This window comes from Amblyomma maculatum, chromosome 8, assembly GCF_055883805.1.
Source record: "Amblyomma maculatum isolate TAMU_Amacu chromosome 8, ASM5588380v1, whole genome shotgun sequence".
NCBI classification, from domain to species: domain Eukaryota; kingdom Metazoa; phylum Arthropoda; class Arachnida; order Ixodida; family Ixodidae; genus Amblyomma; species Amblyomma maculatum.
This window is the reverse complement of record NC_139351.1, coordinates 110,802,302-110,826,573: the sequence shown is the minus strand read 5'-3', so window position 1 is coordinate 110,826,573 and position 24,272 is coordinate 110,802,302. Positions and strand designations below refer to the sequence as shown.

Sequence of the window (24,272 nt, the reverse complement as noted above, 5' to 3'; positions counted from 1 at the left end):
CGCAGTTAGCAAAACAAAAAATACTGCGCTGCATGGAGCACATGTAACATACCACAGAAGAGCTAACCAGGGAGGAAGTTAGCACCGCAGTCCAGAAAATACATGTGCACAAGGAAAACTAACATAGGCTTTGCACAATTCGGTTTAACTCACTTTAAAGTAGTGATCTTCACAATAGGTAAAGCTTGTGTTTCTGTTTTAGCACAAAATTTCGTGATTAGCGTATACTGTGAAAAAAAAAGAAAAAAAAAAAAAAAAAAAAAACCGCAGGAGCACATCTAACACACTACGCAGACGAGCTAGGCAGGGAAGCAATTAGCATTTCAGTCCAGAAAGCACATGTGCACATCTAACATTATTATTGCAGTATTGAAGCTTAATAAACAGTTTTTGGTGCTGTCACTATTTTTCACAAGCCTCAAAGCAGCTGAACACTATGCAGCGATAGTCTGAAGGATAAAGCAAAACTGCCACTTACCAGTTGGTGCAATACTGTACTCCTGCAGCACCCAAAGGCTGGTAAATATAGAAGCACGACCTTGCACATTGCAAAACAGTACATGAAACAGCGAGAGAGCGGCAGCGCATGGCTAACTGGATCGCTTTGCTACATGGCGCACCCGGCACTCGCCTGGCGAGGGTGACCCTACGTCGCTGTCACCATCTTTCAGCAGCCAGCGGCGTAACTCTCAACGGAGGAAGAGTGGCGGTGACGGCCGCGGAGTTGCCAAGCACATAGAGTATAAAGGAGGCTATGACAGTGCACGAAACAGCGAGAAAGCGGCAGCGCCTGGCTATCCAGATCGTTTTTCAACACGACGCACCCGGCACTCGCCTGGCGAGGGTGACCCTGTGTCGCTGTCGCTATCTCTCGGCAGCCAGCGGCGTGGCGGCGACGGCATTGGAGCGCGGAGTTGCCAGGCGCAGAGTGTATAAAGGAGGCTATGGTCTCGCACAATAAAAGCAGCTGCTGCCGCCAGAACTGGGCACATTTACCCAATCATCTCTCATAACACACCTGCCTCATTTGCAGACTTCCTGAAAAATTCATGTTTCATGGACTGTTCCAAAATGGTTTCAATTTCTGGAACACAGCAAGTTGTATGCTGGACTAAGTAAAGGACATCGCTTGCACAATGCATGTAGAGAGTAAAATGATAGTCTTGTGGATGATGGCATGCACTCAGCCTTGGCGGACATTGGACTGGCACCGTTGTAGCCTGGCATGGAAACGTGATCAACCTTGGGCATTATGTTAATTATATATTGCGTACGCTGCGGACGGGAGATTAGCCATGTTTATGCTGATCTTGAAAAGAAACTTCCTTAGTTGAAGAACAAGAACGCAGTACATATACACAGTGCAAAAACGACACTTAACCAAAGCGCACGCTGCACTGGTCCTCAAAATCACCTTTATTTCAGAAGTTACAGTTCATATCAGATACATTTTACACAACCAAAAATGTACACTAGTCCGTTTGTAAATAAAAAAAAGGTATATAATGTAAAAGTTACAATATGTCATTATAAAAAGTTGCCTATGTTCATGAGAATCAAGAAGAGGTTGCCTCATCAATTACAATTCGTCCGTCGATAAAAGAAAGCATCCCTTTAACAAACTCACTAAAGTTGGAATGGAATGTGTAAATCCTTGCACAGACGAGCACGCTGGCTGAATATGGAGGGAGGAAAAGAAAAATGCAATGCACCAGTATTCCTCAACACATAAAGGGCTGGTGACATTCATAACTGTACAGCATAGACCTTTGCAGAATGGCGGGGTGGGCAACAGAGTTAGTTGTCCATCTAATAACGTCAATGCAAAACAAGCTAAAAGAAAAATCTACTCTGCCAAAACAAAACTAGCTAAAGTATTTAAATACTGTCCAAAAAATGCACACGAGTATGTTACACACATAATAATGACACAAGACTTGTTGACATGCCTAGCCAATACACCGCAAACAAACAAACGGAACACTGTGTAGATTATGGCTGGCGCTTAAGTAGTTTGCACTGCCTAAGAAATGATGAGATGCAAGTACTATAGGTGACGGCAGCAGTGAGGATTGAAAAGAAAAATAGAACGTTTTTGTCAACTAAAGCGAGGAAGAAATGAAATTGGAGGACAGTCTTTCTTGAAAAGCTCATAGCTGTTCTGGAATTACGGAGACAAAAACGACTCCAAAAATGGCAAAAAAGAGCGTGGTGCAGGCTCTGCAAGTTGTGGTACTTTTTTGCTTTTTTCCCTTGCAGCTTGGGCTGCAATAATCGTCCAGAAGACAGACGAGAAAGAGGGCCAAAGCAAAGATAGCCACAGCCACTGTCTTGTGTAAACCAGTCACCTGATAGGAGATTACTTTTACAGCGGACAGTATGAGAACAGCCTCCGAGCAGACTGCTTTCACAACCCAGCACCAGCGTTGCTACACACGCGTGCGTGCATGCATTAATGCACGCACATATGTGCATAATGTGAATAAAGCGACGCCAGCCAGGCCGTGGACTTTTGCAGACGAAGTGGTTCAGCAACGACGGGTCTGCAGCAGAGAGAGAATAAAGGGGGAGAGGAGAACATTTCGCCCGTGATGTCCATTGTCCGTCCTGCCTCTCAGTCAGCACAACCCAAGAAATGCAACGCAAGAACCTGCGACACTTGAGCAAAGTTTCCATCATGAATAGTTTGTGTTAAGAGAGACGCGGGAGTCATGTGCGAAGGTGCTTCTGGAAGGATCAGATTTCACCGGACAATCAACAACTGCCCAGAGAACAAAGAAATGAAACAAACAGATGCAAAAGCCGCAGAGGAAGAAAGGGCAGCAAGGAACTGTGGCGGACAGGTCAGGAAAGGTCAACCAAGAGGGCGTTGCATGCTGAGACAGAGAACGGCATGTTACATACGCAAGAGGAAGTCTGTGTGTGTGCGCTGTGTGTACTGAAACATAGATAAAAAACCGTGACGCGCCATGGCAAAAAACACTCTTGTTGGCACTGGCAGGATCAAGGATTACTGCGTAGTAGTAATAGTAGTAATGATGATAGAGTGTACTTGTCGTGGTAGCATACGGAGTAGTAAATCGCGACTGGGAAACCCCTTTCTCACCTTACCTCCCCGCAAGTCCCTGAAAACCGTCTTTATCCTGTCTCTCTTACTCAAGTGGAGAGACTGAAGAATGCACCAACTGTCCCTTTCTGCATCAGCATCCACTGCTGAGGTCAAGTGTTCGGTGTCTAGCTGCCTTTGCCTTAGGCAACACCTCATTTCTTGTACAATGAGAACAAGCAGCATTGGAACTTCCCCCAGTTCCAGCAGCAAAAACGACAAGTGAGAAAAGGTAGGAGGACCTGGTCTTGACTTCCTTATTTCCATCATTGTAACGCGCTCAGCCCTTAGGTTTTAATCATTACTCCTCCCTACGTGGAGAGATGGTGGCGTGGTGCACCACACTGCCACCACCATCCACATGCGTGCGCGCACAGTTGCAGAGTGTCTCCTCTCGGTGTCCATTTTTTGTTGTTGATCTAGAACCACAGTACGCAGAACACAGGAGGCGAGCACTCTTCTTCAACTAGAGACGTCTTGCCTCTGGAAACACAAAATGCAACACAAAAAATAAAATAAAGAATAAAAAGCTGACAGCTAGCTCAGTGACACAAACTTGTTGGCAAATGGCAGACACACCAAAAGTAAAATACAGACAGGAAAAGAAAACAAACAGCAAGGAACTGACTTTGGCTTTAAGCTTCTCCTAGAACACACAACACGAGCACCCCAAAAAAAACATGGGGCACATACTTCAGGCTCGTGCTGCAAGAGCACGCGAGTCTAACACGAACTGATAATGGCAATAATAAAATAAAAAAATAACTAAAAAAGCACAGCAGCAAAACACACTGCTGGCTTATCTGGCAAGTGCACGCACAATCTTCTTTCCTTTTTCTTCTTCCTTTCACAAGCAAGGCGTGTAAAAACGTCCCGCAATGGCGAAGGATAAAAAAAAATAAAAACAGATGTGGCCGAGGTCTGCAGCAGCCCGTGCTGCTGCGCGTCCTCACACCCAGGAGTCTCCAGCGGGCTGGGATGCCTGGCCGTCGAGCGCGAGGTACTGGGCCCCTTGATCACTGGGATACCGGTCCTTTTTCTTGTTCACCTGGGCATAGACTGGCTCAGGCGGAGACCTCATGGACTGCTGCTGCTGCTGCATGGCCAAGGCACGAGCCATCAGTGAAGGAGCAAAAGTTCTGCCTGAGATACAGGAGTACTGTGAAGGTGCTCAAGAACAAGATACCGTTCGTATGAGTAGGAGTAGTGGTAGGGAGTAGAGTTTAGCTTCCTAGCAAAACTTGATGCCCAAATGAGTCAAATAGCTTATCCTGACATGTCTAGGAAGCTGAGCTGTGCTGATAAATGCAGGTAGAGTGCAAGATAAGCAAAACTGAGACAGGACACATGGTACAGGAATAGTGCCTTTCAATAATTAAAAAGAAAAAAGCCAAACAAAAGTAAACTGAAATATAACTTGTAAAGAAAGTCGACAAACTAATGCAGATTCAATCTAATCAGTTTAAAAAGAAAGCCGGGTATACCAACTGAACAAAACTGACTTTTTGAAGATCATGCAACGCTATTAAGATAAACATGAAGTTATAACTGGAAGCTTTGATAAAGTTCTTAGTATGATTCGAAAAAAAACTATACTAATGTGGTACTCATTTTTAGAACGGAGCAAAAGCAGTTTCATTCAAACTAATGATTGCACGCTACTCAAGGGGTGACTTGAAAATAAATAAATAAATAAAAACCGTGTGTCGCACTAAGACATTTTTCACTGCTAGAGAGGCAAGGATGGGTATCATTGCCAGTCTCAGGCTTATTGTATGCACCCCCAATGACCTTCATGATGTTATAATTAAAAGTATTTGTCTTAGTGTGTTCATATTTGTACCGCTTCCATATTTTCAAGCAACAATTAACTTCAACGTTTAAAGGCAACTTGGGGGCTTTCACAACGATATATACATTGATGACTGGAATATTTTCCCACAGACTCCATTTTTCCTTACAACAATAAGCGGCATTAAAACGATTCTGTAAGAACCAAAGGAAAGCAAATTGAAACTGAAATTTCGCATTTGTAATGCAGCAGTGCCCATAGAAGCTTCCCAACGCAATGACTGCCAGATTTAAAATAGATTTGCGAAGAAACAAAATGCTACATTGGTGTTTCACCTGCAAGAAAAAATGAGAGAGAAAAACTCCTAGCAAAAGTTTCAAACAAATATGAGAGCCTCAATAACACCCGCAGTTGCCTTTTAACAATCTAGGTTTTCCAATAATGTTTTATTTTACAAAGCAACATTATATAGCATTATAACGCTCACTTCACAACGCCCACTATTCATTTATGCACACTCAAATGCTGCATACAAGCTATGACTGTGACACACACACACACACACGCACATACACACACGCATGCATATGAATGTATTACAGGCTATATGGAACGCATAGCCTGTGTAGCAAGAAAAAACTACATTAAAGTGTGTTGAAAGGGGGGAAGTTTGTTCATAGCTCGTAGAAGATGAGACGCAATAAGCATGGTACACAAAAAGGACAACAATATGTGTGCTTGTTCATTTTAAGTGTGCTGTATTTGTTGTCTCTCAACTTCTAAAAGCAAGTGAAAACAAACTAGGGCAATGCCAGCAAAGGTCTTCAATGTGCTATCCATAGTACAGGTGTTTATCATAAAAACATTACTGTGACACAAGCGGTTTTCAGCAGTTCATTGAAGACCATTCAGTTAATTTGGGGTTTTTCCCAGTCTTTTGATGGCCGAATTAGTGAGAGCATACAAAAATCTGGTATGCTGAATTCTGCATAATTTACACTGAATTTTTCAGTAGGGTATGCACCTCTATGCAGATGTAGTTTAATTCTATCTGCAAATAGTACAATGTGAATTCTGAAATAAACAAGGTGAACAGAGTCTAGTATTCTTTAATTTTCCATTTTTTTTTTCCACTGGTCAGATTAAATATTCGAAGGCATTTTTCTCTCCATATTCATATTTGAAAATTTCAACATTCGCACCCCAATATGTTCCACTTATTTCACTTGCGCATCACTCGTTCTCGTTTCGAGGTCCGCCACCTGTTTCGACAGAGCTCTCGTTTCGGCACTGGCTTGCCATTTCCTCAGGATCACACCTTCCTCCTTTGCCCTCATTCTGGAGCTGTCCTGCCATTAAAAATATTCTGCCCCAGGTTCTCTGGAAAGTACTTCTGTCTTCCGATGGGAACAGTTCATATAACTCCAGCGACTTCGGCGTACTCCGAACTGCACATCGGGCCTGTCTCCGATTCTATGCAGTAACCTACTCTGATTGTACAGACAAATCTGGATGAAACTAGGAGCAGCTGCTAACTGATGCTGAGCATGTGATCGCACATGGCCATGTCAGGAGGCTAGGGCACCTGTCAACCTTGGCCACGTCATGTGGTCTCACAACCTCATCGTGTGATGACACCAGAAAACAACGGATTTCTGTACCAATGAGGTTTCTATGTTATCACATGAAATGTGATAACATGTGATTACCTTGTGTGGAGTTAGTACTAAGTTTGTACTAACTCCTTTAAGCTCAACAAAGACAACAGTAGAGATTCTGTATCTTCTCATTATCTAAGTCATGGGTGCACTCTCTTACAGAATGCTCTATTAGTTGCTCTAATGGGACAATAAAGACTATCTCATACTTCGTGTATCTGCTTCAGCCTTCAGATAATGTTTACTGTGTGTGCCTATGTTTCATGCAAATTGAGATGCAGTCTTTTTTTTTCTTTCTTTTTTGACGACAACAGCACCTTCCATAAGACCACTCCTGACCCATATGCACAACCCCAGTGATGTCATTACAGGAATCCCTACTGGACAGTTTCGGTTCATATTTTGTTGCATTGGAAGCAGTCTGTTTGGCTTGGTTGTGCTGACTTAGCAGATGGCATGGGCAGCTGTTTGAGAGACTAGACTACAGTTCACACCACTAAAATGATGTACTACAACCTTGTGCAGTTCATAAATACACTGGTTTACACACATTTCTGCATTCTGTCAATAAAAAAAATTAGTTGTGGTTTAGCTCTGGTTAACACTAGTTGAATTGCGAAAGCTCTTAACATACTGTCAATATTGCTTATTTAAGACTTGTTACTAACACAACTGCGAAAGCCAAGAAAAAAGTCTGTTTCCTTGATTGCACCGAGTGAGTTAGTGAGGACAGAGGGTAAAACCAGCAAATGCGACTTGCAGGCATTCAGACAAGGACACACACACACAATGTTCCAGACAGGAGCATGCAAAAGCAGAGACACCCACCACGTCTTATGTTTAGTTAAAGGAGTGTAAGACCAGGTCGGGAAGATGTTAGAAACCAGGGGGCTGGAGCAAGAGAGAGAGAGAGAGAGAGCAGTTAGTGAAACACAGTTAGGCACAGCTGAGCACAGCAACGCGACACACCGACAGTGAACTTACACCATTTCAAAACCAGATAGCTTTTTAATCACAGGAAGTTTTAATCAGCTTGAAGATGATGTACAACACCCCAAAAGAAGATAATCCGAGAGGTTTGTCAGCATATACATGAAGTGCATATAGGTTGGTTTGTTGGGTTTAACATTCCGAAGTGACTCAGACTATGAGAGACGCCGTAGTGGAGGGCTCCGGAAATTTCGACCACCTGGGGTTCTTTACCGTGCACTGACATCGCACAGCACACGAGCGCCTTACTTTTAGCCTCCACCGAAAAGTGGCCGCCCGCATCCTTGGGCATGGTAATCGAGCGCCCTACCACTGCACAAGCCCTGGCGGGGTAACAAGTGCATATACACAAGCCTGCGTAGCCCTCCAAAGGTTGCTTCTGGCATCCCAATCAAAACTTTTGAGTGCTTTTGGTGATGATGTGTGCCACTGCACATATAGCTGATCCCAAATAGATTAAACTCGAAGTGGATTACAACAGTTTGACGACCTACTTTTCGGACTTTCTAGGTAGCGAAAATATATATACCCTCTCCCCCTTAAAATAAATGAATTAAATTTCACAGAAAAAAAAAAAAAAAACGTGAATATCCTGGCCTTTAAATAGAGAGCTAAAAGCTGTGGGATACTGCGGAATGTTCTGTGAACAAATTCTTTTTCCTATGTCAGATTAGCTGCTACTTTCCCCATTTCGTCCATGAAAGACCAAAAAGGCTGACGAACAAACTATGCATAATGTTGCAATGTTTCAGATTTAGCACCATCATCCTATCACCGACGAAAAGGGCAAGCACAAAGGAAACATGCAAAGCAGATTTAGTATCTATGCAACGTGGAGAGGCAGCAAAATAACTAGGTCTTTTGTATTCTCTCTATAAGCTACATGCAGGCTAACAAATCATCACATCTTTGGTGTAATTTATGTTATTTACCGTCCCAAAGCCAATCAAGCTATGGCGAATGGCACAATGTTGGGCTCCGAATGAGAGCGCCTTGCACTTTGGCTCCATCGAAACGAGGCCACAATGGCCGGGATGCAATTTACTAGTTGAGCTTTCTAAACACTGAGCCATCACAGCAAAATTTGTATGGCTCCAACTTTTCTGCAGTAGAATCTCATTGGCGCTAATCTCGTGTGGTCGTAGAAAAATATTCATATCACCCAACACTTTGTGTGATCCCAAAACTGAAGTAAACCATGATCACATCATTGACATTGTGCATCACCTAGCATGCGAATTTAGAGGTGATATTAAAGGCTACCACTGCCATGTTTCTCACTCATGGTGAACCCAGATGCAGGTATGCACTATTATATCAGTAGTACTAGTACCTATAAGCACAAATGGAAAATGGAAAAAAGAACTGTTAGCGCAGGATAGCAGCAGGCAAGAGGAAGATGGGTAATTGAAAGAACAGCGGCAAGAGCACCGACGCCCACAAGAAACAAGAGTAGTCTTTGAAGAAGGTACTTCTTGAAACACGAACGCCATCCAACTTGCAAGACAGTTGCACAGATGCAGTTTAAGCATTTCAAAGTTATTGCTTTCCTGTCCTGACATTGACCCCCTGCAGATTGATCCCATTTCGGAATCTGCACGGAGTGCACAGTTCTTGTTGGGCCTCTCCTTTGCACTATTCAAAGCGGGCACACTCACAGGGCCCGGCGGGAAAATGGGGACACCGCCAACGGGTGGACGGTGCAGCGTAGGCTGCTGTGGTTGCGCAGGCTGCGGAGAGCCAGGCTGCACTTCCGCGCCACCGCCGCCTCCTCCGCCACCGTGACTCAGCTCGCTCAGCGGAAGCTCCTCAGACTGAATAGAGAATAATGGCTGAAGTTAGTTCGCGAAAGCACAAGTAAAAAGCAAGAGTAAAAGCACGAGAGCATGAGCACTGCTTAAATAGTTACAAAGCGCACAGCGGTTTTACACCCTAACCTTATCAATTTACATGGCAACGCAAACCACTGCCATTTCTTCGCTCAGCGCTGCGTTTGCTTATCTAGATCAAATGGTCACACTTGCTGCACAATTGCATGCAGAAAACGTGCACGCGTGAACCAGTACCACAACCAATAAGCTAAGCACTGTGGTCGAATTCACTTCTCCTGAAGTAGATTAGGAGATGAAAACTGCAAAACTTTTAGGGACGTTGCAATAATATTCCCTGGGTGCATATTTTGCCATGATTCTATGGATTATGTCTGGTCAGATAGAAAAAGAGAAATCTGCTTACCCGACTGTACGGCATATTCACTGCAAGAGAAGGGGAAGAAGAAGGAAAATCACTGCAAGCTACAATGACCATTTTTTGCACTTGAAAAAAAGCTGCTTCGTCGAGATGCAGCATGCAAGGCTAGAGAGCTCCCTTGACTATTCAAGAGGACACGAGCTTGCTTTACTCTCTTCTACAATGCAGATTACCCTCTCCAACACACTTTCTCACAAGGTACCTGCACAGTAACAGGCATTCCTCTATGTAACCTACATGCGCACGATTGGCCAGCTGGATGGATGATAAGGCAGCTTTTGGGTGCACAGAGGGCACCCATAAAGGGATTATATAGCACACGACAAATTCTATCTAATCCTTATTTTGAAGCCCTGCCATATGCTTTACTCGCTCCCACTGAGCTTCTTCTATTTTCTTTCTTCATTTCCCCCCCCCCCCCATGGGCATGTTAAAAGTATGCACTGAACATTGCCCTGACGTATGAACACTACCTCTGCACAAGATCTGAAGGGCACTAGTTTGGCTGCAGGTCAGGCAAAGCCACTACTTGGGCCTGCTGCAAAAAATGACGTCACATTCTAAACGCTACGCCATCAATGTGGCAGATTGGGCCAGTTGGTGCAGGTCTCGAAAAGAGGGCAGTGCAAAAGGGGCAAGGACTCACACGAGACGATGTCTTTGTTGTCTCGTCTAAGTCCTATCCTTGCCCCGAGCTATGCTATCGCTTTGAAACTCCTAAGAAGCTGATGCCGCTGCTCACCAGGAGGCTGTCCACTGTTGAGTTCCCGTGCCACGCGCGGCAGGGTGCGGTCCTCGTAGCGGGTGCCACCCTGTGAGCTGATTGGCCGGCTTAGCGTGTTGTTGGCACTCGACGGCGGTGAGGAGGAGGAGTTGCGCGCCACCAGCGTCCGTGTCAAGAAATGATACTCGCGCCAGCCGGCGTTCTTGTACACTTCCCGCAGCTCAACATGCTGCCACAGGTTGTACAGGAGCTGTTAAAGAGATAAAATAATATGTAAAACTGCATTAATTCAAACTTGTGGTTTACTCAAATTCAAGGTCTGGTCCTTGTCAGCTTCAAATGCCTTAAATCTGTTTGCCTTAACCTTTACACTCTGAGCTTAGCTCCGCTGTGAAGGACATCACCATCACATCACCATCACCATCAGCCTGACTATACCCACTGCAGGGCGAAGGCCTCTCCCATATTTCTCCACTTAACCCGGTTCTGTGCTAGCTGCATCCACTTGACCCCTGCGAACTTCTTAACCTCATCCGCCCACCTAACTTTCTGCTGCCCCCTGCTACGCTTTCCTTCCCTTGGAATCCAGTTTGTTACCCTAAGCGACCATCGGTTATCCTCTCTTCGCCCTACATGTCCTGCCCATGCCCATTTCTTCTTCTTAATTTCCACTAGAATGTCGGTAACTTGAGTTATTTCTCTGATCCACTCTGCACGCTTCCTATCTCTTAATGTTACTCCTACCATTTTTCGTTCCATAGCCCTCTGGCTTGTCCTCAACTTAAGTAGACCTCTCTTGGTTAGCCTCCACTCCATAGGTGAGTACAGGCAAGATGCAACTGTTGTATACTTTCCTCTTGAGCGATACCGATAAGCTGCTAGTCATAATCTGCGAGTGCTTGCTAAATGCGCTCCATCCTAATCTTATTCTTCTTGTTATTTCCTTTTCATGGTCCGGATCTGCGGTTACTACCTGTCCTAAGTAGACATATTCGGATGACAAATTTTCACTGTGTGGGTAGCAGGTTTTGATAGCCCTGCTGGAACCCTTTGTTTTTTTTGTGTGTGTGTGTGTGTGTGTGTGTGTGTGTGTGTGTGTTTTTTTAAATTATAACAGTTTTTAGCTCACAGAAAGCTTTATAACCCCCGCTAACCACTTTTCTCAAACTGCTTTTCTCAAGATGTGTAAAGTACCACAGCTGAATGCTCTGCAGCTGAAGGAAAGAAAAAAAAAAAAAAAGCGATGCCAAAGGGTGTGGCAGTGGTGAAATGCCAGCACACAGAGAGCACGAATACGAAGCCCCTTTATTACAGGACACGTTTTGCCCACTGCAGGCTCCCAATAATCACCATTCATTCCTGTACATGCCCCAGAACACTTCCCAATCTTGTCTACTCACTTGATCTTGTTCCTCTTAACTGACATTTTAGATAACAACTCAGAGCCAAGAGTAGATTTTTACTTGCTGCTTGAAATACACACAAGAGGTGCTACACAGAAGGAGGTCCCATAGCACAAAACTGCACAAGGGCCACAAGCTCAAAAGAGGGTTCACACAGAATAATGAGGCCAGAGAAATCATCAGATGCCACCTTTGCAATGAGTGAATGCCACGCACCTGGGAGGTGAATTTGACGACACGTGCGGAGAAGCGGCCTTTCTGTTTGGTGATGTAGGTTAGCCGAGTGACGCCACCTGCCTCCAGAAGGGAGCGCGCAAAGTCACTGTTGCGCACTATCACTTCGTTGAGTGTCGCAAGCACTGCCGCGATGGTGTCGTCAGATGTGCCCATGTCGTGCTGGGGATTGCCATTGGGTAACTTCTGCACCAGGTCGCTCATGGCATATTTGCCTGCAACAAAAGGGGAGGAGTTCCTTCACATGCACTGCCTAGCTAGTATGGCCACGTTATGGGTTTCTTGCTTGCCTGCAAACGCGGGATGAATATTTGGATGCAGCTGGTCCTCCTCTAACACAGCACACATCAAGCTTCAATTCATGCCACAACACCCACTTTACAAAGCAAGAAATATCCTTCTCCTTTTTAGATTTTTTAGACATGTTTTGCCCCTAACGCAGCTGCATAATGAACCTAGTATTGTTCTCATCAAAGCAATACCCACTGGCGTGATCCCTCACAAAATCAATGGGCAGGCAATTAATTGATGGGCAGGCGATTGACACAACTACTCAGTCATTCCCGCACAAACAGAATCCAAGCAATGGTATCACAACTTGGATGACCCTCGTGCCAGCTTGCATAGCTTAATTTGCTCATGTTGTCACAAGGCTTGCCACTCTACTTCTAGTTACAACTGCTGAACCACTAACAACGTTTTGTATGGTGGCACCTCATGCACCGTCTTCCTCTGCAGATATTATAGCTGAACCTCCCAAAGCAAAACTGATGGGGCGCGTGAAAAATTTTGCTTGGTGAAATCAGCCCCAAGCATTATCAGATTGGATTACACAGTCGAAAAATGTGACTTATTTACATTTAGTGAAGATAGTGGTGCTACAAGATACTTATTGATTGCGACTCTGGTCCAGAAGAAAATGGCATCAGTTACACCTGCATCTTCTTCCAAAGCAGCCAGCCCAACCACCATCGCCACCAAGTAATGATGGTCTTCACGTGCTCCTGAATGCGTGGGTCAGTAGGGGCACAATCGATTCAAACGAAAGGTTTTCGGTGAAGCAAAGGAGTGTGGACCTATTGGAGTCCACATACATATCGGTGGCGATGTGATTATTTTATTGACAAATACATTTTTGAATCTAGCCTCACATAGCAAAATATTCAGTTAACCAGAAATGTGCCCTAAAAATCGTTCGTTGTGGCGAGAAGTATCCTCCTCCGGCGCCGTACACGTGCACTTATCCCTCCGTGTGCGATATCCCTTCCCCGCGGTCCAACCCGTGCAGAGGAGGTTGCGCTTAGGAGGATCCGGGTCGGTGTTGCCCTTACACCAGCTGTAACTAGGACGTGGTCATACTTCCAACACTTATATCCTCGCCCAGGATGCCCGATCTGTAACAACGAAGATGTCGAGGCCGACATCCACTACTTGCTGTGGGACTGCCCAGCACTCAAGCCAACACGAATCCGGCACCTGAGCATAGCTGGCCTTTCAGCAACCAATCCTGCCTCATACGTCACTTGGATGCAGGGACCTCATCATCGCTCACTTCTGGACTTCATAAAATCAGCCAACCTTTTTCCATTCATTTAATCATTTATCCATCCTTCATCTCATAACCTACTGATGCCCTGAGGCAATAAATATCGAAAAAAAAAAAAAAAAAAAAAGAAGAAGAAGAAAAAGTATCTTCCATTATTTTCTATGGCAAGCTGACGGGGAATAGAAAATTTCATTGAAGCGACATTTGTTGTAGCGGGCTAGCTGCTTTTATGACTGCAATGCAAGAAAAATGGCCAATTCCAATTATTTAAGGTACCTAGGGCAAGACTCTATACAGAGTAGTCGTAATAAAAATCTATGGTCATAAAATTTGCTAGCAGTCCTCCCAATAAACCGGAACAGTGATTATATGTCCGCCATACAACGAAAAATTAAGCAAAGTGTAATACATCTTTGTAAAGCTGAATGCTATACTAGAGAATGTTGCAAAACATGACAATCATCTTCTGACTGATCACTTATACGGCAATGCAATCATCACTACTACACACAACTCACCGATGAGCTCCTTGTTTCGCTGGTCCATGGCAAGATTGCGCAGTGCCGTGGCAACTGCACACACCACCCTGTCCACCTCCATACGGAGGAGCTCCACCAGCACCGGCAGGCCCCGATCCTTCCTCACGGCTGCCCTGATGTCTATGCTCGGCTGCAGGTGCATGCAAGCAGTGGAAATTTTGTTAGCCACAATACTCGAGCGAGAAATTCCCAGCACTTTGGGTAGGGCCACCCACTGCGCGCAGCCTAAACGGGTGGGACAGAAATGGAAGACCACAGCTCGTGTAATGTTCAGTAAGGTTTTGGTGCAAGCTGATCAGCACTAGGGCCCATTTTCTGGAAGCGCCTCAATGGGTGTGGGTTAGACCGGGTGCATTCTTACATTGCCCCTTTAGATCATGTTAGCAGCACAGAAGCTCGAACTGCGCTCAAACTGGACACACATGACAGTTTCTGCTTTCAAATAATCAGTACCAGCATGACTATTGTTACATCGCTCCAATACACCCGGTCCTGTGCTGGCTGCATCCACGTGACTTCCACGTGACCTTTAATCTCATCCATCCACCTAAAATTTGTTACCCTTAGCAGCCATTGGTTATCCTTTCTTTACTTTACATGGCCGGCCCAAGCAAATTTCTTCTTCCCGATTTCCACTAGAATGTCATTAACTCAAGTTTGACCTCTGACCCACACTGCACGCTTCCTGTCGCTTAAAGTTACACCTGTCATATACGTTTTTACAGGTCTCTTCAGGAGTCCCTGAAATACTTGCGCAGCGTTGAGCTAGATTTTTAAACAGTTATTGCAGCAATTAGAAAGAAAGTATTTCCTTTTGCTTTTGAAAGCTTGAGCATTTCATTCGCTGGTCAAATCAGCAGAAAAAATCTGCACGAACGCAGCACTGTGGAAGCATGCTCTGAAGTGCTACGCCACCATGAATTCGTATACATAATATCCACCCAGTTGGCTGATGGCTCCTACGTGCAGCAGCTGTGCATTAGTTCCTTTTCCTTCCCAGAGATGGAGCCACCAGTCACGGGATGATGGCTGCAGGGGAACACATTTATGAAATGCACCGTTCTGACTGGCTCAGATAGATGTAACCTTCACAGAGCTGCGAGCAACTCATGAGATGGAGTATAGTTATGTGTTCAGATTCTGATTTCAGTGGTCACCGTGAACCACAGAAACGCTAAAAGAGCCAATGCAGAAGTACAGCTACACTAATGTCTCAAAGCAAAAACGAGCAGAAACATGCCACTGCATGTCGCAGTCTCCCACCTGCCAGTAGCACGCGGCCAGGTTCTGGATGGCTCCGGCCGCAGCTTCCAACGTCTCCGGATTGGAACATTCGGAGAGCAGTGCCAGGTACGGCTGCACCACCTCAGGTTGCCAGAGGAGCTCCATGCCTGAAGGGGGATCGGTCTGGGGCCGGGAGGTCGCGCTGGCTGAGGCTGATGCCAGAGCCGATCCGGAGGACTCCTTCTTCTGCTTCTCCAGGGCCTCCTTCTTCTTCTTGGCTCCAAAACAGCCTAAACTGTCACCCACTGCAGCCCCACAACAACAGAGGTGAAGACAACAGTCGCAGGAAGAGCCGCAGCCTGTTGCCCAAATCCCTCATTTCCAAGCTAAAAAAAACTTTTTGTCACAGCTTGAGTCGGACGGATTCCTTCATGACATGATTCCTTGAAAGGTCCCTTTCTTTTTGTTTTGCCAAAATATGTTGTATTTTCCCCAAAATCTAGAGATTTGGATGCATTTTAAAAACAGAAAAACAGAAGGAAGATGCAAATTCTTTGGCATCTCGTCCCATCCGGCCTCGGAGCGTGTTTCCTGCCTTAGCACGGGGAAACATTCCCTTGTAACCTTGCTGGTGAGTCAAGACGACCTACATTTCTTGGCGTGCTTGTTGCTAGCCGGTGTTGTTTGGTTTCAGCACACATTATTCCCAAGAGCATAGACCCCAGTTGTCTGTGTGCACTCGGTATTGCATCCGACCATGAAATGGTGGTTCACCAGCAAGCCATGAATAAGTAAGGAAAACATATATACTTCTCCTATTACAACCCCACATCTTTCACTCCAACCTGTGTAACACGCACACGATAAAGAACATGCAGCTATGAAACACTTCGAAAAATACCCCAATTCAATAAATAATGATTTCTTGCTGTAAGAGGTGGGAAACAAGCTCCGGCGAGTAAATACAGTGCTGCAAGTACCAAAGTGAAATGGGCTGAAGATTGATGGGGAAATGAGGCACACACAAATATAGGTGCCTGAAGGACACAAAAAGCTGTCCATGGCAGCCAAGGGCTGTGGAACTTAATATGAAGGCCCCCAAATTAGAGTGAGCCCTCAGGTGTAAAACAATGAGCGGAGCGTCTGACCTTTGATAGCAGCACCTGTGGCCCGTGAAGGCGTGGGTGCCGGGGCGTGCTTGTCGTACTCTGGGTCCTCCACTTCCTGGCAGCGGTAGGACAGGTTCCGCAGGGTGCACACGCAATTCTCCACACTCTTGTTGTCCATGTCGTTCTTCCGCACCGCAGTCCGCATCAGGTGCAGAAGAGCATCACAGAGGCCCTCACATTCACGCAGTTTCCGCCGGGCGTACTCTCCGGCTGAGCTCACATTTCTGGCAAGGGAAGATGGGTGGGGCCAGCACTGCACTCAATGCACCCAGGACAATAGCGCACACGGAAAAGAAGTCTACCAGTCACTGTCACCAACCACATAATTTCCACTGTATCCTACGGTTGCAGGCAGGGCAATTTATTTTATCTGTATCACAACCAACTAGCCCGGTAGTTCGTGTTATTCAATTGATTTTATACAGCCTAAACTAACGAATGTATCCTACAGTGGCTGCTATTGCTTTTGCCTTTCTAATGCTTGCTTTTCAAGGTGCCCTGAGTACTTTGAAGGTGCCCAGCAATGTTTCCCTGTGCCTCTCACTCCACCTGCAGCATAACTGTTTCCCATTCCACAAGCAAGGCATACTACGTGCCACTTTGTACTGCACAGGCATTGTTTGCCATGCCGACATCTGGCCACCTCCGCATTGCAATAGCATGTGCTGCAAAGCCGTGTAAGTTGAAAAATGCTGTTCCAGGGTTTTCAATGACTGGGTGCACTTTCTTTATATTTATTTATTTATTTGAAAATACTGTAGCCCAATTAAGCTCTATAGCAGGAGTGGGCATACAAAATTTCATACAATTCAGTACATCAAAGACATATAATAACAACAAAAAATATTATCACAACACATAATACCTTCTGATGCTACGACTAAATTGCTGATGCAAATTCAGAAGTTGATGACGAATGGATGTTTCCATGTAAGGAGTTCCAACTCTCCACAGTAAGAAGAAAGAAACTATTTGAAAGCGTTTGTACGGGCAAAAAAAGGTTGTACATTGATATTATGATGGCTCCTAGTTGCAGATGGTTCTGAAAACAAGATATGCTCTGAAAGGAAATTGGAAGAATGCACTACAGAATGAAGAAGTTTGAGGGAGGATGTGTCCATGGTGGGCAGCCCGTGAAGTGTCGAAATGTGATTATGTTAGATCTCTGCCAGCACAGACATGACAATGTCCTACCTTTTCTGCATCAGCAAGAAAGCTTCCCTCTAAGAAACAGTGCTCCGCAAGCAGCTTCTCCACTGTTCTTCATGGTGTACATGAAAGCAATACTGTGCGACCCCGCTTTCTTGTAAAGAAACATGTTACATACATTTGTATACACAAAAATTGCGATGCGTTAGCCTCGTTGTCGCTGCAATTGTTATGCTGGCCTACCCAAACAACCAGAACAATAAATGAAGAAATAGCTATTACACAATTCCTCAACTCGCCTGTAGTGTCACGGCCACCGTTTGGCAGTTGGAACTAAAGCAAGAGAGAAAAAATTGAATAATAAATCATTTAGCAGTGTAGGCGAATTCTACATGGCAATCCATGTTTACTGATGTTCCACTGAACTAGAGAGGGGGGGGAAAAAAAGGGGAAGAAGAAGAAGAAAAGGTTGACTCCAAACACAAGCCAAAGCACACCACTGGAATGCTGTCCAGCAAATGGTGCTGCCAGTGCCATGGCCATTCTAGGTGGATACAACCACGCCAGCCTGCAGTGCTGTCTGCACTGCAGGCTGGCGTGGTTTTTCATGGCAAAAAGCCTGTCGCAACACGCCAGGCAATGACTCACCGCAGGACCCCGTTGGCGTTGCGGAACACAATGGTCCAGTAGATCTCCTGGGGTTTGGTGTGGTCACCACCACCCCTGTCGCGGTTGCGATCCCAGCCGGACAAGGGGATGATCACATGGTTCACCAGCACCTGTAGCGCATCATCTATGATGGGCCGCTTCAGCTCCTGCACATCCCCGCCAATGAGAGTCAAAACAATGCAAGGCCCACACACAAAGCCACTGCATACGTTCCACACAGGGAAGTTCACGAGTAAGGCGTCCACTGATTTAGAACACACTGCACAAATGTGTAAGACCCTTTGTTCGCGTCTTGCTTGCACCATTCATCAATGTAATCATTATGGGGAGACGATGAGGGCAAAATGAAGTTTGCCTATGTCAACAAAATGCCACACTCTAATGGCAAGCAGCTTTTATAAGCTAGGAAGGATGAAGAATGAAATGCAGGTTGCACCACCTGCAGCTACTGTACACGACTGCTGGGACGTTTTTACCAATTTTACAATAATGCAACTCCCAAAGAGCTTAGGCTGCACTACTATTCCCATCCCAGCAGTGATCAAGGAGCTCTGCTATGCCTTCATGGCACAAATGGTGGGAGAACAAACACTTCTCAACAACATTATGAAACGTCATTCAAGCACACACAAACAGAGACACAGAGAGGGCAGACACCACAAAGAGAGGGTGGATACCAGTGTTGTGGTGTCTGCCCTCTCTTCGTCTTGCATTTTATGCGCACTGGAATGATGTTTCATAGTACTATCCGGAACCAATTAGACCAGCTGTGTATGCTTAGCTTCTAGGCACAACTTTCTTGGCAATAAAGACCTCTTTTACAACCAGAAAAAAGTTGAAACAGCCAGAAAGGGCTGTACAAACTATTTTCACGCAAAACAAACACTTGATCGAGTTGCCCTCGGTGCCCCTTAATGAAAGTTATTGGGAGTGAGGACATACCAGGCGCCACCTCTCGGCAGCCCCGGAGCTGGTCCAAGTGACTTTACCCATTAAAAGATTATCTAAAAAAGTTTAGATTCAAGGGGGACAGGGCTCTTGGAACATTTTTCTTGAATGCATAGCCTTAATCAGTTCTTTGTGCTGATTTAAAGTATGCGATTACTTTTCTGATATGACAAATTATTTGACATTTTCACTCATTTGTTTATAGACACAGAAAATAATCCACCAATTAGAAAACTATCATTAACATGCAGCTAGATAGTATATATAAATGAGGAATACAAAGTAGGAACTACATTTTTGATCAAAGCAATATTAGTCATTTAACAACATGTTGAAGTTCGATGTAAGAAATAACAGTTGATGAGCCACTAGATGAGCATCTAGACGAGATAAAGGCACATTTTTTTTCATTGGAGTATCCTCCTAGGTGATTAAATTGTTAGGAACAGATTTCTTATTTCATGCTTGCTTATATTTTTGCATGTAAAGGCATATTTTTTATTGTAGCATCCACCTGGGCGATTAAACAATACAATGATGGAAACAAATTTCTTATTTTATGCTTGCTTATTTTTTTGTATGTTCTTGCTTTGCATTAAAAAAAAAAAAAGGCATTGTGCAGTTTCATCACCCAGGAGAATTCTGCAATAAAATATGTGCTTTTATAACCTCTAGATGCAAAGATATCTTTCTTGTAAACTAGCAAACCATCAATAATTTGTTTTGAGAAAATGAGAAAAAATGAACTGAGATGGGATTTATTCGGCTCCTTTGCACCTTATAAAGTGGTATGAATCACCAAGAAAATTAATAAATTAGAGGGTATGTAGAGGATGGGCTGTATGTTTTCAAAATGTCATTTTCAAAAAGTCACTTTTTTTCATAATTTTCAGCCCTTCAAGAGCTCTGTCCCAATTACAGAAATTACAAATTAAATACATAATGCCTGAAGGCAGTAAATCAATAAAAATGTATTCCTACAAAAGAAGTTGGTGACCCACCTCACAGGAAGAGAGGTTCCATAGAACACCGGTCACCAGCTCACGAATTTCATTGTCAGGGGTCTTTCGAAGAAGACGCACCAGGGCAGGTATGCCACCCGCGTTGCGGATGGCCCGCTGCACGTTATAACAACAGGGGAGCAAGCACATCAATTTCAATTAGGTGCTAAAACAGACAATGGTGTCTCAAGTTACTTTGAGCAGCATCAACACTGTGAGAGATGAAAAAAGAATATTGGGCTAAAAGCTATGGTGAAACATCTTGACCAGGCCCAGTCAACTCTAACAAACAATACAGCATACATTATACCCCGGGTAAGAAAAACATGAAAACAGTATATGAGCATCACAATGAGCTGCTTTACAATTAAAAAAAAAAAGAATAATAAAAAGGCACATTACTGATATTTTACACCAGTGACTAGAGTAAACAAACAGGTTAACTAAACATTGCTGACATGGTGCCCTACTGCAGTACACAGCTGGTGAACTTGCTGCATTGTAGACATGTAAAACGAGGGAACGACAGAGCGAGCCGGATGGACACGACTGCGCCCCCCAGTATAAACATTTGCATTTAAAATGGATGCAGTTACTTGCACCACAAAATGCTAGGCACGTGCAAATGGCACACCTCTAAAGTTTCCGGAGAACCCACCTTGTTTTCATCATTTTGCCGACCGTAAGAGAGGTTCCTAAGGGCTCCACAGGCATTCCTCTGAATCTCCGGGAAATCCTGGTTGAGGAGCTCAATCAAGAGGGGGATGCCGCCCAAAGCTCTGCAACAGCCACAGAGATGGAAAGGCAGTCCAATGGTGCCCTGCTGCACTTTCATGTTGTCTTTGATTCAAACTTAAAATGACCAGAAGACCGGTGCCTGAATTACGAGAAGTTTCGATTATGAGAAGTGCATCTAAACATGATCCAAGATTAAAAGTGGTTTGCTTCATGCATAGCTACACTTGGTTAAGACGAACAATATGACTCATTAGTTGGCTTCCCATAAGATTCGATCTACAGAAAGTCAGCCTAACGTAACTGTTCTGAGTGCCCTTCAGCTAGAAGAGTTTTTGCAGCAACTGTAAACCTCAGCAACACTGCACAATAAATCACACAGCATAAGTGCGGCACCATCCAGGATCAAAAAGCATCTAACACACGCCTTCACAAAATGGCTTCTGCGCACCATCGTGAAGATCTGTTGAAATGCTGTCCTGCGGGAGAATGTTTTTCAAAGGGGAACCTTTCTTGCCCCACTGAAAAAGACATGGCTCCACTGCGCATGTGCTGGGGAAGATCCAGCGTGGTTAGATCTCAACACCGTGTGTGCACTGTGTGCCACGAGCTGTCTCCCACAACTCAAAGATGCCCTATTGCAAATTGAACCCACTCGTTGACTTGAGGAAACTCCAGGGCTGCATATTCAACTGACACGACATGACGACATGCATTATCGCGGAGCAGAGATTGGCAGATATCGGTGCTACAGTCGAACCAGAATACAACGAATACTCAAAGTTCTTTTAACATTATGGATGTAAAATGTACTTTTTATGACAAACTAAACACTGGACATAGTGAAATCCGAGCGTGTGCAATTGGTCCCCAAATGCCCACCAATGCACTTCTGGGACGGCTCCAGCTATCCTCTGGGCTGCCATGCTACCTGCCAGTGCTTCCATGAAATGTTGTTGTTGCGACTATAGAGAAAACAAAACAAAATGTACGGGCCTGCCAAAGCGAGACCGGGAGTGGCTTTAAATTCCGCCAGCTTCACTCTGCCAGCTTCCAGTGCCAGCTTCACTCTGCAACATTCCTATTCGGCAGCTGTCTACCACGTGATCAAGTATGTGCGAACAGCTCTGGGCCTATCGCGCCTCTAATGACGGGAGAAGGAGAAGGCAGTACCGTATTTACTCGCATAATGCTCGCACCCCCCACATTGCCTATCGAAAATTGGAATTTTTTTTTTCCTCGCATAATCATCGCATCCCCAACATCACTGCCGCGAGAGTCGACATGTTGCACCGCGGCAGTCAACTATGTGTAGCGAGCGCCATCTTTCAAGTGCTACTGAAACTAGCTGGCCCCGTTAGGTACGTGCGCTACCAGGAGGCGCTACCCCACCCAACCGACGATCATCATCACCAGCTCCGACCACTCCGAGCGCCTCGAGAAGGAAACGTCAAGGTGTTTCGTCAGTTTTGTTCCGCTGGTACCGCCGCACGTTCTCCCGAGTTCCGCGCATAGTTCTGCCATTTTGCGAAGACTTTCGTAGGCCTCGCTCAGTGCGTGCTACTTTTGTCACCGTGCTCTCGGTGCCGCTTCGCCATGGGGCGATACGCAAGCTACACCGCTGCCTTTAAGCTAAAAGCTGTCGAGTACGCTTTGGAGCACGGCAACCGCGCTGCCAGCAGACACTTCGGAGTCAACGAGTTTTGTGTCCGCTACTGGAGACGGCAGCACGACAAGCTCAAGGCAACCAGCAAGACTCGGCGTGCCTTCCGTGGTCCGAAGACGGGAAAGTTTCCTGGGGTTGAAACTGCACTCCTGGACTACATTAAGGCTCTACGGGCGGATGGTTGCGCCGTGTCAATAGATGCGGAACCAGGCGCGCGTAATTGCAAGGAAAGAAGGCATCTCGGCGCAACATTTCCGGGCAAGTAACGGGTGGGCCACGCGGTTCATCTGTGGAGCTGCTGTGCAGCTGGGTAGCAGATGCATGGAGCATGATTGGCGCTGACGTGGTCGTGAAGAGTTTCAAGAAAACTGGCATTTCCAACGCCCTGGACGCGACAGAAGACCACTTGGTGTGGGACGAAGATGAAGAGGGTGAAGCTGAGGAAGCCGACGAAGCAGCGACCAGCGATAGCGATGGCAATGTCGACGTGGACTCCGCGGACTGTGAGTGATGGTGATGTTGCGGGCGGCCAGCCTTCGCAAATAAAGTGTTTCTGCAGCTAGTGTTTGTCGTCTCTGTGGTTTTATTACAAACGTAAGTCCTGCTTGCAATTGAAGTTTTGGTTAAATTTACAATAGCTGGCTTGAGAACCCCAGTTCACAGCCTATTTACATTTGCTTTCAGCACTCCAAAGCATTGTTCAAAAATTTTCCCCGCGTAATTATCGCACCCCCTAACTTCGCACCGATTTTCTGCGAAAAAAAGTGCGAGGATTATGCGAGTAAATACGGTATTATATGTGCCGCGTCCTCCGTGCTTTCTTTGTGTTTGCAACTTTGCGTGCCCCTCTAGTGTGCTGCTGTGCTGTTCATAAGACTTCGGTCGTAGCTACATTGTCGATGTTTCTGCAAAATGACAATGAAGCAGCGGCAAGCTCTGCCCCTTTCCGACAAGCTTGAGGTAAAGTGCCGCGTCGAGCGTGGCGAAAAAAAGTCGGACATTGCAATGTATTTTAAAATTCCAAGGATCACGTTGAGCACCATCCTGAAAACCGAGTCTGCCATCAGAGACAATGCAGAGGACCACCCAAAAGCTGATGGCTGTTGCCTCCGCAAGCCGGCTCACGACAAAGCGGAGAAAGCCCTACATCAATTGTTTTTGGACACCCAGGCATGAAATCTACCAGTCTCCAGCCCCATGCTGCAACAGAAGGCAAAAGATTTCGCCTGCATCCTGGACATCAAGGAGTTTACAGCTGGAAGTGGTTGGCTCCAATGATTGAAGGACTGCTACTCTATCACTGGAAAAGTGGTACAGTAAAACCTCATTACAAGAAACATCCAAGCGACCTGAAAAAGATGTCTCTTGTAACCGAAAATTGTTACCAACTCATATGTGTGGTATTTTAGATTCCCTTATCTAAATTCTGTTCCATATAAGTGTCCTTTTTTTTTGTTACAATACGTGAG

The 24,272-nt window shown here is 45.3% G+C and overlaps 1 protein-coding gene across 7 annotated transcripts in view; it reads right to left on the bottom strand.

Moving 5' to 3' along the window:
• Positions 1-3,995: 3,995 nt before the first annotated feature.
• p120ctn (adherens junction protein p120) overlaps positions 3,996-24,272 on the bottom strand; it is a 93,877-nt gene continuing 73,600 nt past the window's right edge. For 6 of the 7 annotated variants that reach the window (XM_084577213.1, XM_084577217.1, XM_084577212.1 and 3 more), the window contains 11 exons: positions 21,061-21,181; positions 20,403-20,519; positions 18,433-18,599; positions 16,615-16,859; positions 15,506-15,771; positions 14,222-14,372; positions 12,140-12,372; positions 10,539-10,770; positions 9,782-9,801; positions 9,205-9,360; positions 3,996-4,202 (listed from right to left, as the gene is read on the bottom strand). In XM_084577213.1, the coding sequence (XP_084433339.1) occupies positions 4,056-4,202; positions 9,205-9,360; positions 9,782-9,801; positions 10,539-10,770; positions 12,140-12,372; positions 14,222-14,372; positions 15,506-15,771; positions 16,615-16,859; positions 18,433-18,599; positions 20,403-20,519; positions 21,061-21,181 (1,855 nt within the window). In that variant the 3' untranslated portion in view covers positions 3,996-4,055. Of the gene's footprint in view, positions 4,203-7,384; positions 7,448-9,204; positions 9,361-9,781; positions 9,802-10,538; positions 10,771-12,139; positions 12,373-14,221; positions 14,373-15,505; positions 15,772-16,614; positions 16,860-18,432; positions 18,600-20,402; positions 20,520-21,060; positions 21,182-24,272 lie in introns of those variants that run through there. The other variant, XM_084577215.1, reaches the window with a different exon arrangement.